The 16,876-nt window shown below is 46.2% G+C and overlaps 1 protein-coding gene across 1 annotated transcript in view; it reads left to right on the top strand.

Moving 5' to 3' along the window:
- Nucleotides 1-16,876, top strand: part of LOC306917335 (tensin-1-like) — a 96,936-nt gene that overhangs the window by 57,707 nt on the left and 22,353 nt on the right. The window contains exons 14-18 of the mRNA XM_079495510.1: nt 2,640-3,319; nt 3,959-4,940; nt 7,999-8,076; nt 10,787-10,971; nt 13,126-13,258. Coding sequence (XP_079351636.1) covers nt 2,640-3,319; nt 3,959-4,940; nt 7,999-8,076; nt 10,787-10,971; nt 13,126-13,258 — 2,058 coding nt within the window. The remainder of the gene's footprint in view (nt 1-2,639; nt 3,320-3,958; nt 4,941-7,998; nt 8,077-10,786; nt 10,972-13,125; nt 13,259-16,876) is intronic.

Below are 16,876 nucleotides of genomic sequence, written 5' to 3'. Positions count from 1 at the left end.
GCAATCTGATTGGTTGAAACATCCTTCTAGCCGTGGGTTAAACCAGCACCATTCACCACCTAATCAAAACAAAGAATTCAGCTGCTCTGTTTTCCCAGAGCGCTAGCAAACTCGGTGGCTAGGCTAGCTCGTTTCTTGGGACATTTGTGGTCGTAGTGACTACATCTGTCATTACAAAATATATTTTTTTTTCAGCGATTTTCTTAGTTTTAAGGGTAACTGTGGTATAATTGCAATATTACACTTGAGGGTGTGGTTTAACGTGATTATTGCCATTTCAGTGATGCTTGCGGAACTCGTTTGTCTCGTTCCTTACCGCATCCCTGTCGTGGCAATAATCACGTTAACCCACACCCTCTCGTGTAATATTGCTTAATTTTATGACGAATAGCCTACTCAATTGTAGTACAATGCACACCAACGATGCAAAGGGCAATCAACCACAAGAACTACTGTAGGTTCACAGGACAGAACCTTTTGAATATTGTTTAATGTAGCTCAAATATTTGTTATTGTTTTTTATTATAATGTATTGTATGTTTTATAACCGTACTCCTCGTCATGCTGTAATCACTATCAGAGCGTCCTTGAAAAAGAGAGCTTGCTCCATGAATAAATAGAGGGAAAAGAAAGTTGGCATAATGGCAATCAATCAACGTTACACTACTTCAGTTGTTCTCAACAAGTGGTCCTTCAGAGGGTTCCAGGTGGTCCCCAGCTAAATGGAGAGTTGGTAACCAAATGGACCCTTATAGATCTTTAACTCTTGAGAGCATGAGCGTTAAATTATTTTTAAACATCTGCATTACTTAATTTACAAGAAGTCTACAGAATTTGAGAATGTAGAAGAATTCTTATGTTTGCTCATGGTTATCTCTCCTAATGGTACCAACATCAATACAGAATGGAACAAAAACAACAAATAAAATAATAAATAAATAAATAATGGTCGCTGTTATCAAAATGGTTGAAAACCACTGCACTACATGATTTTTATTTCATCGTTATTTTACCAGGTAGTCACTTGATGAGGTCAGAGCTCTTTTTTTCCGGGTAAGATCTGGCCAGTAAAAAAAAAGACAAGAACCAGAAAGAAAAGAACAGTTCATTCCAGTTAGTTGCCTCTGACAACCCGGCCACGGAAAGATTTTCACTTCTTTTAAAGTTATACTTTTAAACTGTGGTCAATCTGACATGGGTATTGTGAGGCAGCAATCTGGGTCCTCTGTCCCAGGGCTTCCCAAACGTTTTAGCTCGAGAACCAAAAGAGACCCAAACTAGTGAAAATAGCAGATCTTACAAGTGACGCATCGCTTTACAAGTGTTAATTGTGACAGCAAATTCAGATTTAGTCTTAGTCTCTTTTGAACACACAATTTTGTTTTAGTCCCATTTAGTAATTTGAAATTGTTAAGTCTAAACTAAAGCCCTATAACCACACCAAAGGGTCAAGAGTCGAGACAGTTTTAATGTTGTCCCAGCGGTGTGATATGTCCTGTTGCACGTTCATGCACGTCGTTCCAAGTTGGCCCAAGTGATTCAACTGGTTGAATTCAATGGTCCAAACCACACCAAAGGGTCACCATGCAACTCCTTGCAACTGTTTGGACCCAAGGAGTTGTATGGCGACCCTTTGGTGTGGTTTGGGCTTTAGTCGAGTCTAAACTAAATATCAAGACTACAGTATATGAAAATCTTAGTCTTAGTCAACGAAATTAAGTATTAACATGTTATATGTGTTTTCTTAGGTTTTCAATTTTACTTTTTTATGAAATTCTTTTGAAAAGCATTGAATTTGTTTAATTTTTTAATTTGTATTCTTTTGAAATAATAATAATTAAAAACAAAACGTATAGGAAACAACAACAAAATAATAAAGGAATAAAGGTGTCCGTGACCCACAAATGGGTCGGGATCCTCTGTGCTCTATTCCGTCCGAGGCGATCCCTGGTCTGGGTTTACAGACCAGTGGTGGTGGTCTTTCCTTTCCTTTTTATCACAGGAAGCCCAGCTGTTCCCGGGCCGGGGGTGGGGTGGGGTGGGGGACACTCCCTGCCTGGTCCACGTCAAAGCCACATGGGTCAGTGTTGCTGACGCATCGTGACAGGGGCTCGGAGCCCCGCAAATACACTATAAATAGTCGGCAGGCGGGGCTAGTTTTTCAGCAGTGACCGGGCTACAGTATGGGGGTGAACCCCAGAGAGAGAGAGAGAGAGAGAGAGAGAGAGAGCGAGAGAGAGAGATAGATAGTTAGGGGTGTTTGAAGGATGATTCAGGTACAAAAAGCATCATTACAGAATTATGTACAGAAAAAGAGTATCCTCTCTTCTAAGCAAAATTCCTCTTCTCTTATAATGGCAAGAGCACGATTCATGACACCTACATCTACTGTAGTCTGTCTGGTGTGACCTGCATCAAAAGATAATAAGCTGGAGACGGTCACCCAAGGAACATTCACACTTTTTAAGATATTTTGCCAGACAGACAGAGGCACAGACATGACCGATTACATTACCTTGAAATGAGCCCGGTTCAGTTGATAGTTGTCACTAACCTCTGTCAGTCAGCCTCATGTATCCTGTCATGCCCTGACAACACTGAAGCACAGTTTGTAAGCCTCTACCCTCTCCCTCTTCCAGATGTTGCTCACACCCAGGGCCCACTTGATGGAAGCCTGTATGCTCGGGTCCGCAAGAAAGACTCCCTGGAGGGAGTGGTCACCATCAACGGCCTTCCAGTCCACGAAAACAACCTGACCAACGCCGAGCGCCCCCACCACCCGCATCCCAACTGCAGCCAACCCCTGCAGGCCTGCGAGCAGACTCAGGCCGTCACCGGCGGCGGACACACCTCTGTCCCGGGGGTCGACCACACCCTATCCGTGAGCAGCGACTCTGGGAACTCGACCGACCGGGAACTCGACCGCCAGCCGCAACAGGGCAGGGGGGTGAGCCACCACCACGGCCAGCAGGCGGCGGTCCCGCCCTCCTCGCTCAGCCCCCACGAGAAGCGGGAGCTGGACCAGCTCCTGAGTGGCCTGGAAGCGCCAGCGCAGGAGCGGCAAGCGTACCTGGCCAACACCAGCCCGGGCGGCGGTGTCCGGCACCTGGTGCCGGCGCAGGTGCACTTCAACGGGGCCCACACGCGCCTTGTCGAAGCTGCGGCGCCACCGCGCGAGACGGACATCCTCGACGACGAGCTGCCCAACAGCCAGGGCGGGGAGGGGAACAGCGTCGACACCGGCCTCGACACCCTCGGCACTCTCTCGTCTCTGGACCGACTGGACGGCCAGGGCACGCCGGCAGAGCTCTACTACCAGGTGGGCAGATGTACTGTACTGGCAGCGACTGTGTGTTCTTAACTTCTTTGTGACCTGGGAGTTGTGGAGGATGAGTTTCATCTTATTTTCCACTATCCACTGTACCATGATTTAAAAAAAACTCAAAAAAAAACTCCAAGAAAGGAACCCAGATTTTGGATTTTGGATGTCTAAATGTTGTATATATAAACTTTATTACAGGCTCGTGGCCCACAAGGTAAGACAGTACATCACATATACGAGAATAAAAATAAATACAAATACAGTACATTTACCCAGCCCCACAGGTTACTACTCTAGGTGAGGTACTCATGCCAGTGTCCTCTGATGGTAGAAGTGTACCTTACAGAACTACGGCCTGGGTCTGTCATCTGTCCAATGAGTCCATTCAGTGAGCGATCCAGCCTGCTCATGAATTTAAGTTGGTTGTTCACCAAGGATGTTTTGGTTTTAGGAAAATTCATAGAGAAGGCATGGCAGTTACGTTAGAGAACGTTGTATCCCTAAGTAACTGTTTATGTATTTTGTTTATCATGTATCTTTGTGTACATTTTGTGAGTGTCTTGTAAGTCCGTGCGGGCTGGGCATCTTATGATGTAAGACACTTTAAAAAACGTTATTTCTCTATCTACCTACCAGTGCGAGACTCTCGTCAGCACGCAGAACGACGGCCCCTACCTGGAGAGAAGCGCCCTCGTCGGGGACAAACTGACGGAGATGCCCGTGCACGGCATGCGGACGGGTGGCGGCGGCGGCCCCGAGAGAAGCATGGACTCTGCCACGCTGCAGGGAGGATTCAGCGGCTACCAGAACGGCGGAGGAATGTACCACTCCGGGCCCAACGAGTCCAACGTCAAGCTGATGCCCCGTGCGCCCGAGCGGAGCACCAGTAGCCGCGAGGCTGTCCAGAGGGGCCTCAACGCGTGGCACCAGCACAGCCTGCCCGACGACCCCTTCGGCCCGCCGCTCCAGTCCACCCACAGCCTGCCCCAGTTCCCCACCCCAGCGTCGCAGCGCGACATCGAGCAGTCCATCGAGGCCCTCAACATGCTCATGCTGGACCTGGACCCCATCCACGCCCACATGTGCAAGTCCCACAGCGCGCCGACGGGCGAGAACAACCCCGCCGAGTCGCAGGTGCCCTTCTCCCAGACGCTGGCCCGTCCCTCCTACCAGGCGGAGACGGCCATCCACGGCTACAGCACCTCGGGCTCCGGCAACAGCTCCAACTCCTTGGGCCACGCGGCGTACATCACCCAGCGACCCAACGCCGGCTACCAGCCCCACAACAACGCCTCCGGCACCACGCCCACGCACACCCCGGAGCCCTACCTCCTCGCACGCCAGGCGGCCCCGCATTACGCCGCCGAGCCCTCGCTCGCGTACGGGCAGCAGCAACAGGTCCCGGCAAAGCCCTCAAACTCCTACCCGAGCGGAGGAGGGGTGTCCCCGGACCCCCAGGGCCATTCACCTTACCTCGGAAGCTACAGCGCCTCGCCTTCCCCCCTCCCCACGGTCACTCCTCAGCCCAAGGACGCCTCGGCTTCCCCCGTGCCCAAGGAACAGGACGCCGAAGAGGAGAACCTGAACCTGGAAGGCTTGGTGGCTCAACGCATCGCTGGTAAGATGACTTAAGGGGTGTGGGGGGGACAGACTGACTGACTGCACCTCTTGTGCGATATTACTGGTCAGTTTGAGTAAATGATAAATGGACTGCATTTATATAGTGCTTTTCTCCAAAGCGCTTTACAGGTTTACTGCCACCTGCTGGACGCAAAGCCAACCTCTGACTGCCGAGGCTCTGCGGGGCGATTTAGAGGTTGCACACACAGCACAGAAACGGATGTTGTGGGCGTCCATCTTATGCTAAATAAATAGCGTCAATGCTAGCGTGCTAAAATATAGCCATCCTTGCTCTAGAAAGCGCCAATGTTTCCATCTAGACCACCGGATAATCAGCAAAGACCTCCGAACATCGCGTGTTTTATAGATTAGGAGTTATTCAGCTTTTAGTCAGCCTGTATAATGGGATGCGGATGGCAGCGCGCTTGCGTAATCCGGTCTAGGATCGCTAAAGAAGGAAAGGCCGAGCCAAAATAATAATGAAAAAATAGTAATCAGCGATCCGGTTTGATATCACTCCGCCAGGAGCGGAAGGTAATTACATTCCTTATGGCGGAGTACTCCGCCAAAAGCAGTAAGTCTGTTAATATCGTTAGTTTGAGTAAGCAAGGTCATTATATTATACAGTGGAATCCTGAGTGCTAATTTAAAAAATGTAAAAAAGAAAACTGACTCGTGAGTGAAATGGATTGCTGAGGAGGTTGGCTGTGTGTTGGTAGCCTTGAAGTGGCCAGACACGAATCTGCCGGTGCAAAAAAAAAAGAATTGCCCTCCGGCGGTGTGATATTAGGGCGAGGTCGCTTCTCGCCCTCAGGGTGTCTTTCTGGTATAGTATACTGTACTTTTGTGCTACACCAAGAGGAAGTCAGTGACTTATAGGTTTAATACTCGTTGCTGTCGGGAGGAAACCTCATAACTCAACTGTGTTGTTTCAAAAATATTGTACCAATGGAAAGTAGTAAAAAGTGCTTTGGACAAAACCTCTTAACTCCATTGGACCCTCAAACTGTCTGCTAAAACAACTAACTCCACCACCTCTTCCCCTCTCATGGAAGTAATTGACAATATCTAAAGTTACAACACCAACTTTGATGAGGCAGTATTGCTTTGTTCTAAAAAATATAAAGTTTTCTTAATTTCATGAAAAAAATATATTTTTAATTTCCTGAAAAATGAACATTTTGGAGTTATGAGGTTTCCTCCCGACAGCAGAGATATGGAGGTTCAACTTTAGTCATTATTTAGTGTGCTTTGCTTTACGTGAAGCATGTGGCTAATGTACTTTGTGACAGGGAAATCAAAACAGGAACATCAAACACGAGTCATAGAAGATGATAGGGCACTAAGGGCAGGACAAATCATGTCATCAGCTGCATTGTCCAGCGGGTGCATCACTTTCCGTTCGTGGGTACATTTCGCTATCCCGGGGTGGGTCAAATATAGCGCACGCTGTTTCGTTTGTTTGCGTTGTACAATCATCATGGGATTGTCATGCCGTCGAAAATGATGACCTGATGATTAGCCTGTAGTCTAAAATAAGGCAGGGTCTGTGAGAGTGGAGAGACGCAATGGGAATAAGAATAGCCCGTGCTTGTGGAGTTTCCAGGTTCCATGCATTGTCTGCATTCAACGCCACCTCCAGATCTCTGGCGCCGTCCAGTGGAGAGACATCGTTCTACCTCTGGGGAGAGGTCATCGTCATCATTGGGATGTTATTCTAGATGAGTCAATGGTTCCCAACCTTTTCTGGATCAGTAAAAGCAGTGGTGATTTCGTCGACTAAAACTAAGACGAAGAATGTTCGTCGACTAACTTTTTCCACTGACGAAAACTAAATGGAAACTAAGCTATGATGACTAAAACAAAGGCTAAATATACTGACAATTTCGTCAACAAATAAAAACTAGTAACTAATGTTAGGAAGGCACTATAGTGGACAAGAGATCCAAGCATTTTACAATTAGTTGCATGCTGAAAATAGCCGATCTACAAGCTCAGAACTTGTAGATCGGCTATTTTCAGCAAGTGACAACACTAAAACATTCCAGGTGACTAAAATGTGACTAAAACGAAATTAAAAATATTCAAGAGACTATGACTAAAACTAAAATCTAAATTTGCTGCCAAAAAACAGTAAATAGTTGGGAACCACTGGTCTAGAATACTTAAAGGACCACGTCACCACTTTTCAACCTATCTTCATATACAGTAATTGGTCCTCACTCACTAATGTTCATGATAAAATACCACAATGTTTTTTTTTCCTACTTGGTCTGTGTCTCATAGGGGGCTGTTATTATCGTGAGAACGATGGCTTCCATTATCGCATTGCAACTTTTCAGGAATAGAAAGCCTGCAGTTTAGCTTGGATTAGCTTGGATTCCCCATCGATGATGTCACTGGTGGACGGCTTTCGGAACTGCCAACAGCCCTCCCATGAGACACAGACTGAGTAGAAAAAAACGTGTGCTATTGTTTTTTCCCGCTATCATTAATGAGGACCAATTTTATGAAGATAGGTTGAAAAGTGGTGAAGTGGTCCTTTAACTTTAACATAACGTTAGAGGAGTAGTTCACAAAAAATCATGGAGATTTGTTTGTTTTTTGTTGCATTCCTGAGTCAATAACTCCTACTGACCGATGACAAATTATTGGAATGCGTAGGAAAAAAACAATTCTCCATGAACTCAAGGCTTCAGGGGGTGTGTAATTGATACACAATACATAATCTAAGTGACTACTCCGCCAACTACTATTCCTTTAAGTGGTGAGATGGGTGGGCTGCATGCGTGCATTTTTACAGAACATTCACCAAAAAAACAAACAAATCATCCACTCTGAACTCATCTTGATTCACATTTTTTGTTTTGACTTTCATTTCTGTCTGTTTTCTGTTTTCGATCTCTGTTGATCCATACTCCCTCCTCCTCCACGTGGATTACCTCACGCCCTCACGCCATTTGCTTCTTCCTCCTCTGCACCTCCCTCACCTTCCTCCTGTTATTGCACCACCTCCTCCTCCTCCTCCTCCCTTCCTCCCATCCACCGGGTGGCAGAGTACAACGCTCGCATCCGGGGCATCAGCGAAAGTATGACCACCAAGTCTGACCGCCACCGCTCTTATTCCTTCTCTGGTTTGTGTCCACTCACATGGCACCGTTTTCTGCATCCATTGTCCTCCTTTGTTCTGTCACCTCCATTTTCTTTCCTCCCCCTCTCTCGTCTATTTCTGTCATTCTCCTTCAACTCTCTCCTCTCTCCTCCTCTCACCCATTTCGCTCTTGCATCTCGGGCTACAGAGCACACGGAAAAATAATGGTTCCGTTAAAAAAGGCTACATGGTTCCAGGAATGTTATTGAGTGAATGGTTCTTCATGTTCCTCACGTCATGTCACGCGCTGTGATGCATTGTGAGCTTGTAGATTTGCCATTTTCAACGAAGTGATTTGGTGTAAAAGGGCGCAGGTCAAGTATAGACCCCTGGGAGACGCCGCGGTCGATGAAGTATTTAAGGTTTAAGACAGTGTGTAATGGCTGATAATAATTCCCAATAAATTACTCAACCGGCAGGCTAAACCTGGGAGCTAAAAACTCCCTCATGTCCAAACGAGCTCATAAGTTTAAAATGTGTACTAGTTATTCAGTGCACCAAATATATACCGGTATGCAATAAATATGTGCAAAGAATTTTAAGAAATTTAAACAGTGAGCAAACCAAAACGTGAATGAACCAAACGTTATCAATTAAAGTGCGAGTGCGGTCAACAAAATGTATCGCTCCCAGCTCACCCTGCCTCCAACTTCAAGCATCCTCACAGTGAGCTGGTAGATAACCTGCATTTGTAACCTGTGTGGTGGCCACCCACAGAGATGCTCCCAGCCTCCCACCAATAATGAAGCGCCAATGCGGTGCCCACACCCATCACCAACCAAGTGAGAACAACTATAGGCTAAGCACTCTTTGGCTCCTACACAGTGGTTAAAGGAGCATTCATTCAGTGATTTGGGTCATTTGGAAAACCACCCAGTCCGCCCCGGTAACAAAATGTGCACATGCACGCTCTACAGTGGGGGGGAAGTGCAACAGGCCAACAGCATGTGCACCAAGGCCCGCCCCCACTCGATCATGATTGGAGGAAGGCCCCTCTCATCCTGATTGGATGAAGGCTTTGCCACCCGCCACCAAAACTGAAACTAGGGTTTTTTTTGACCCCAGGGGCTCACTGGGGACAGGGAGGAACTCCTTATATGGTCAGCACACTCTATAGTAGGGAGGATTATCCAGAAAAAAAGAAAAAATAAGTGATATTTGAATTAAGTGAAATCACTGAATATACCTTTTAATGTTTAGTTTTTTTAAACCTCGTCTGAAAGGTTATTTCGTGAACCTTTATTTTTCTGTGTACTTCTCCTTCCTTCCCTCATTGTTCTTTCACCTCCCTTTCTTCTTTTCTTTCTGCCCCACACACCCTTTCTCTCTCTCTCTCTCTCATCTGTCTCATCTGTCTCTCTCCCCCGTCTCTCTCTCTCTCTCTCTCTCGCTCATCTGTCTCTCTCCCCTGCCCCACACACCCTTTCTCTCTCTCTCTCTCTCTCTCTCATCTGTCTCTCTCCCCCGTCTCTCTCTCTCTCTCTCTCTCTCTCTCTCTCTCTCTCTCCTCTCTCTCTCTCTCTCTCTCTCTCTCTCTCTCTCATCTGTCTCTCCCCTGCCCCACACACCCGTCTCTCTCTCTCTCTCTCTCTCTCTCTCTCTCTCTCTCTCTCTCTCTATCTCATCTGTCTCTCTCCCCGTTACTTTGTTCCTCTCGTCTCTACCTCTCCCTTTTCCCCCCTCTCTTTCTGAACTCTAACTTCTCTCTCTCATGCACAGTGTTGGAACCCTTACTCAAATACGGTAATATATTACCTATTAGTAGCTACTTAAAAAAAAAAAAAAAAACAGTGCATTGTTTCCATATCCACTCTAGACTCCGGTACATCTAGACCGGATCAGCAGCCTGCAAACTAAGCAACTCCATCCCAACCCAGTCTACCATTAATAAAACACCAATAGTACCACCAAGGCTCGTGAAAATACTAACATTATATACTTTATATACTTTTTTATACTTTTGGAAAATAGTAACATATTAGTAATATTATTACTCAAAATGTGAAAGTAATTAGTTATATTACTAGTTACTGGGAAAAAAAGGTAATAATATTACTTTAACTCATGCAGTTCATTTTCTTGGATGCGTTTTTTCTTTTATCCACCACATATCACTTCCAACTGCAGTAGTCACTCATGCGGTCATGCCAAAACCAAATACTGAGGTAAACAAGTATATACTGAAACAGTGGAGGTGATATTCAGTTCTGCTATTTACTGTATCAGTAAATGGCCGTGCAGGCCATGGCACGGAACATAACAGAGCAACAAGGTCAAATATGCTATTCTATTTGGCCGAGTCTTGTCACATTATGATAGCAGTAATTATCCAGATCCCTGCTAATAAGAAAAAATAAATATCAACGTGCATTTCATACTGTAGTGTACAATGTAATACTCTAGTCTATGTAGTGGTCTGCTTAGTTATTAGTGACACCTGCTGACAGAAACATGTTACTGCAGCTACATTTGATGGAAGATATTTCTAATTAACATTTAAGTCAAATTCCATATTTTTGGGTCATTATTGGAGACCTCAGAACAAGCTAGCTGTGGGATAATGCACTGTGAGCAAGTCTTCAAATAACCATATTTGTGCCATGTATTACCGTCTTGCTCATACGGCATCATCCTTTACATTATAACATATACAGACTGAATTCTAATGGTCTTTCTCTGGGTGTTTTTTTTAGGATCTCGCTCCAGGGGCATGACCCCAGAGGTAACTCCGGAGATGGGCCGACGTCGGACCACCAGCGAGGGACAGTACCAGAGCAGTCATGACTCGGAACCCTCCACGACCCACTCGGGCCATGGGGTCCATTCCACAGACTTCACCAAGACGCTGTCCCTGAACCCCGGAGGGAGGCCCAGAGAGGTACAGTACACACAACACGGCACAAGGCACAGGGGAAAGGAACTGGTTGGAATAAGGTGTTCCTTCCACGCGCTACAGTACAGTTGGGTGCCACCGATATTGTCCCTTATCATTTGACCCATTTAGGCCTGACCTCAAATTTTAAAAAAATCCTTCTAAATCCTCCAGTTTTCTGAAATAAATATTTTCACGATTTTTCAAAAATAGCAGACCTACAAGCTCGTAGCGTGCCACTCGGTGGCGCGCTATGAGCTTGTAGATCTGCTATTTTTCAATAGCTAAATTATAACAATGTTTAAAACACCAAAAGGGGTTCCCGCCCAAAATGGGTTAACTGTCCTTTTGCGCAGATCACGCAAACCTCAGCAAAAAGAAAAGGACAATATCGATGGCCTCCAACTGTACGTCCAACCGGGGGAAACTCAAAACGTTGAGCTTGTAGATCGGCTATTTTTTGCTACGACAGGAATATGCAATGTGACCCTCTGGAGTGATTGTGGAATAATAGTGGCCCTCTCCATCGTCAAAGTTTCCCATCTCTGGTTTAGCAGTTTTAACGACAGTGAAAGTACAATATTAATAGTACACTAGCAGAGTCAAAGAAAGGTAACACTGATCATTATTTTACCTGCTACAGCAGGGGTTCTCAACCTTTTTGGCCGGGGACCCCCGAAAATGCTTTGGCAACGTCTCGGGACCCCCACCCCGCCCCCTCCCGACCCCCAATATAAATTGACTGCTACAATAACCTTAATAATAGAGACAATACACCATAAATAAATACTGAAACCATCATCATTAGGGAAGGTGTATGCATGTACTATGTGTACTATATGTAAATTCTTCATTTCCACTTTCCAGCCATTCAGTTGCAAAAAAAAAAAAAAAAAAACGTTTTTTTTGTTTTTTGTTTTTTTGAAAATAATTTGGGGACCCCCCAAAATAATTTGGCGACCCCTCGAGGGGTCGTGACCCACGGGTTGAGAACCCCTGCATAAAGACATTCGTTCCATTCAGTATCGGCAATATTAAGGTGAAGAAACAGAAAAAGGAACATCTCATAGCGGAGTCATTATAACCAACAAGGCTCGGAATGTGAGTGCGGAATCGACCTTCGCCTTTGAGTAAGGACGCACTGTGATTGGCCAGCTAGTGCACTTGTTCGCAGCGTTCGACGCGGCAATGACACGACACGGCAAGCCGAAGTGATTTGGTGTACATGGAGAAAAAAAAGCTGTCCGTCCAGTCTAGACTGAGAGTCTAAGTTGTTAAGTTTCCTTAATGTCTGGACCAATCACAGATCTATTAACCTGTCCTTACATAATGATAAATGTCCTTAATCTACTCCTGGCTCTTGTGGGGCTTTGCTGAAGCGCTTGGTAATAGAAATAAAGTGGACCACAGTTACCGAGAGTGTCTCTTGCATTCAGAGAGATCCCTCGTTTGCTTTTGGCCAGATTAATTGTCCTGGTAATGAAGCATAGCAGCAAAAGCAATACTGCCACAAATAAAACTTTACAAAAATGAAAAAAGGGGGACTGTAATTCAGTGGCCTTTCCCTCCGTGGTTACAGTTACACTAGCATGTCTGAGAGGTCATTTTGACCGTTTATTTTTATTTTATTTTGAAGTTTATTATCTTTGCCCATGAAGCTTTCAGAATGTTCCCCTTCCATGACCATCATCATCCATCACCATTCTATCATCTCAGAATCTTTTGACATCTGAAACATTTTCTACTTCAGTCATGCTAACCAAACACTGGGTCGGGACTCGGGACCCATTAAAAATAACAAAAATCCGATCTACAAGCTCACAATGCGGCGCGAAGCGTTGTGAGCTTGTAGATCGGATATTTTCACTAGTTCGGGTCCCGAGCGAATATCTAATTTCTGTTTTGGGTCACGGGCTAAAAAGTTTGGGAACCACTGAGTCTAAAACTGTTTACTGGTGGATTTTGTGTCATTTTCCCTGGCTTTAGTTTAAAATAAACTATTTCCATGTGCAAATACTTCCTGTCCTTGTCTCGCTTGCGCGTGTGTCATCGTCTCATCTGCCCCCACTCTGTCATCAACCCTACTCGCCCCTCGTGTTTTCCATTATGTCCATGCATGTGTGTGTTCACGTGTTTTTGGGGGTGTGTCTATCTGTGCAGGGACCCATCCACAGCTACCGCGAGGCGTTCGACGAGGACGAGGCGGACTGTCAGTTCCTCGGCAGCGGTGGTGAGAAGTACCCCCTGACCCCCGCCTTCCCCGTCTCGCCACAGACCCCTTACTTCAACGTGTGTAAGTTAGTTCACCTTACCATGCACGGCAGGCAGAGAACATGGAGTTAGTTCACCTTACTATCCACTGCAGGCAGAGAACATGGAGTTAGTTCACCTTACCATGCACGGCAGGCAGAGAACATGGAGTTAGTTCACCTTACCATGCACTGCAGGCAGAGAACATGGAGTTAGTTCACCTTACCATGCACGGCAGGCAGAGAACATGGAGTTAGTTCACCTTACCATGCACTGCAGGCAGAGAACATGGAGTTAGTTCACCTTACCATGCACTGCAGGCAGAGAACATGGAGTTAGTTCACCTTACCATGCACGGCAGGCAGAGAACATGGAGTTAGTTCACCTTACCATGCACTGCAGGCAGAGAACATGGAGTTAGTTCACCTTACCATGCACTGCAGGCAGAGCACATGGAGTTAGTTCACCTTACCATGCACTGCAGGCAGAGAACATGGAGTTAGTTCACCTTACCATGCACTGCAGGCAGAGAACATGGAGTTAGTTCACCTTACCATGCACTGCAGGCAGAGAACATGGAGTTAGTTCACCTTACCATGCACTGCAGGCAGAGAACATGGAGTTAGTTCACCTTACCATGCACTGCAGGCAGAGAACATGGAGTTAGTTCACCTTACCATGCACTGCAGGCAGAGAATATCGAGTTAGTTCACCTTACCATGCACTGCAGGCAGAGAACATGGAGTTAGTTCACCTTACCATGCACTGCAGGCAGAGAACATGGAGTTAGTTCACCTTACCATGCACTGCAGGCAGAGAACATGGAGTTAGTTCACCTTACCATGCACTGCAGGCAGAGAACATGGAGTTAGTTCACCTTACCATGCACTGCAGGCAGAGAACATGGAGTTAGTTCACCTTACCATGCACTGCAGGCAGAGAACATGGAGTTAGTTCACCTTACCATGCACTGCAGGCAGAGAACATGGAGTTAGTTCACCTTACCATGCACTGCAGGCAGAGAACATGGAGTTAGTTCACCTTACCATGCACTGCAGGCAGAGAATATCGAGTTAGTTCACCTTACCATGCACTGCAGGCAGAGAACATGGAGTTAGTTCACCTTACCATGCACTGCAGGCAGAGAACATGGAGTTAGTTCACCTTACCATGCACTGCAGGCAGAGAACATGGAGTTAGTTCACCTTACCATGCACTGCAGGCAGAGAACATGGAGTTAGTTCACCTTACCATGCACTGCAGGCAGAGAACATGGAGTTAGTTCACCTTACCATGCACTGCAGGCAGAGAACATGGAGTTAGTTCACCTTACCATGCACTGCAGGCAGAGAACATGGAGTTAGTTCACCTTACCGTGCACTGCAGGCAGAGAACATGGAGTTAGTTCACCTTACCATGCACTGCAGGCAGAGAACATGGAGTTAGTTCACCACCTTACCATGCACTGCAGGCAGAGAACATGGAGTTAGTTCACCTTACCATGCACTGCAGGCAGAGAACATGGAGTTAGTTCACCTTACCATGCACTGCAGGCGGAGAACATGGAGTTAGTTCACCTTACCATGCACTGCAGGCAGAGAACATGGAGTTAGTTCACCTTACCATGCACTGCAGGCAGAGCACATGGAGTTAGTTCACCTTACCATGCACTGCAGGCGGAGAACATGGAGTTAGTTCACCTTACCATGCACTGCAGGCAGAGAACATGGAGTTAGTTCACCTTACCATGCACTGCAGGCAGAGAACATGGAGTTAGTTCACCTTACCATGCACTGCAGGCAGAGAACAGGGAGTTAGTTCACCTTACTATGCACTGCAGGCAGAGAACATGGAGTTAGTTCACCTTACCATGCACTGCAGGCAGAGAACATGGAGTTAGTTCACCTTACCATGCACTGCAGGCAGAGAACATGGAGTTAGTTCACCTTACCATGCACTGCAGGCAGAGAACATGGAGTTAGTTCACCTTACCATGCACTGCAGGCAGAGAACATGGAGTTAGTTCACCTTACCATGCACTGCAGGCAGAGAACATGGAGTTAGTTCACCTTACCATGCACTGCAGGCAGAGAACATGGAGTTAGTTCACCTTACCATGCACTGCAGGCAGAGAACATGGAGTTAGTTCACCTTACCATGCACTGCAGGCAGAGAACATGGAGTTAGTTCACCTTACCATGCACTGCAGGCAGAGAACATGGAGTTAGTTCACCTTACCATGCACTGCAGGCAGAGAACATGGAGTTAGTTCACCTTACCAATGCACTGCAGGCAGAGAACATGGAGTTAGTTCACCTTACCATGCACTGCAGACAGAGAACATGGAGTTAGTTCACCTTACCTGCAGGCAGAGAACATGGAGTTAGTTCACCTTACTATGCACTGCAGGCAGAGAACATGGAGTTAGTTCACCTTACCATGCACTGCAGACAGAGAACATGGAGTTAGTTCACCTTACCATGCACTGCAGACAGAGAACATGGAGTTAGTTCACCTTACCTGCAGGCAGAGAACATGGAGTTAGTTCACCTTACTATGCACTGCAGGCAGAGAACATGGAGTTAGTTCACCTTACCATGCACTGCAGGCAGAGCACATGGAGTTAGTTCACCTTACCATGCACTGCAGGCAGAGAACATGGAGTTAGTTCACCTTACCATGCACTGCAGGCAGAGAACATGGAGTTAGTTCACCTTACCATGCACTGCAGGCAGAGAACATGGAGTTAGTTCACCTTACCATACACTGCAGGCAGAGAGAACATGGAGTTAGTTCACCTTACCATGCACTGCAGGCAGAGGACATGGAGTTAGTTCACCTTACCATGCACTGCAGGCAGAGGACATGGAGTTAGTTCACCTTACCATGCACTGCAGGCAGAGAACATGGAGTTAGTTCACCTTACCATGCACTGCAGGCAGAGGACATGGAGTTAGTTCACCTTACCATGCACTGCAGGCAGAGAACATGGAGTTAGTTCACCTTACCATGCACTGCAGGCAGAGAACATGGAGTTAGTTCACCTTACCATGCACTGCAGGCAGAGAACCTTAAATGCCGCGGACCCGCTCGACGGGTACACGCAACAATAAAGCATTATGTTATACTTTAGCTATTGAAAGATCGTGACAATGTGGAGCAAATCTTTGAATATATATTCTTTCAGAGCGAACGTTTTGAACTCAAATCAATTTCCATAGATTTTTCTACAGCCGGTACTACAGGCTTTGTCTTGTCTGTCTCTGATCAGATAGAAAGTATAAAACTCACCGTTGCTCACAAGCACACAGTCATGCACACACACTTACAAACACAAACAGCATTTGATTCAGCAAAGCCCCCCAAAGTGACGTATTCTGTCGATCGCAAATGAGAATGAAGATGTAGTCGACGCTCTCCTGCAGTCAGTCAGGTTGAACGCACGCGCTTGTTGCAGTAAGGCTCTCCCAAAACCATCCCTGGCATCTGCCCCCCTACTGTGCCCACTTCCATGGCACCTTAAGTGGCACTGATTACTAGAGGTGCTGCTGGTTAATATGGCAAATATGTGTGGACTGAGAGTTTGCTTCCAAAATACTAAAGGATACATTTTTTTTAAACAAAAAGCACAACTGGAAGTTACATGTGGTTTCTTCAGGAT

Source organism: Electrona antarctica (genome assembly GCF_951216825.1).
Source record: "Electrona antarctica genome assembly, chromosome: 24".
NCBI classification, from domain to species: domain Eukaryota; kingdom Metazoa; phylum Chordata; class Actinopteri; order Myctophiformes; family Myctophidae; genus Electrona; species Electrona antarctica.
Note: the sequence above shows the minus strand (reverse complement) of the source record. Positions and strands in the feature narration are given on the sequence as shown.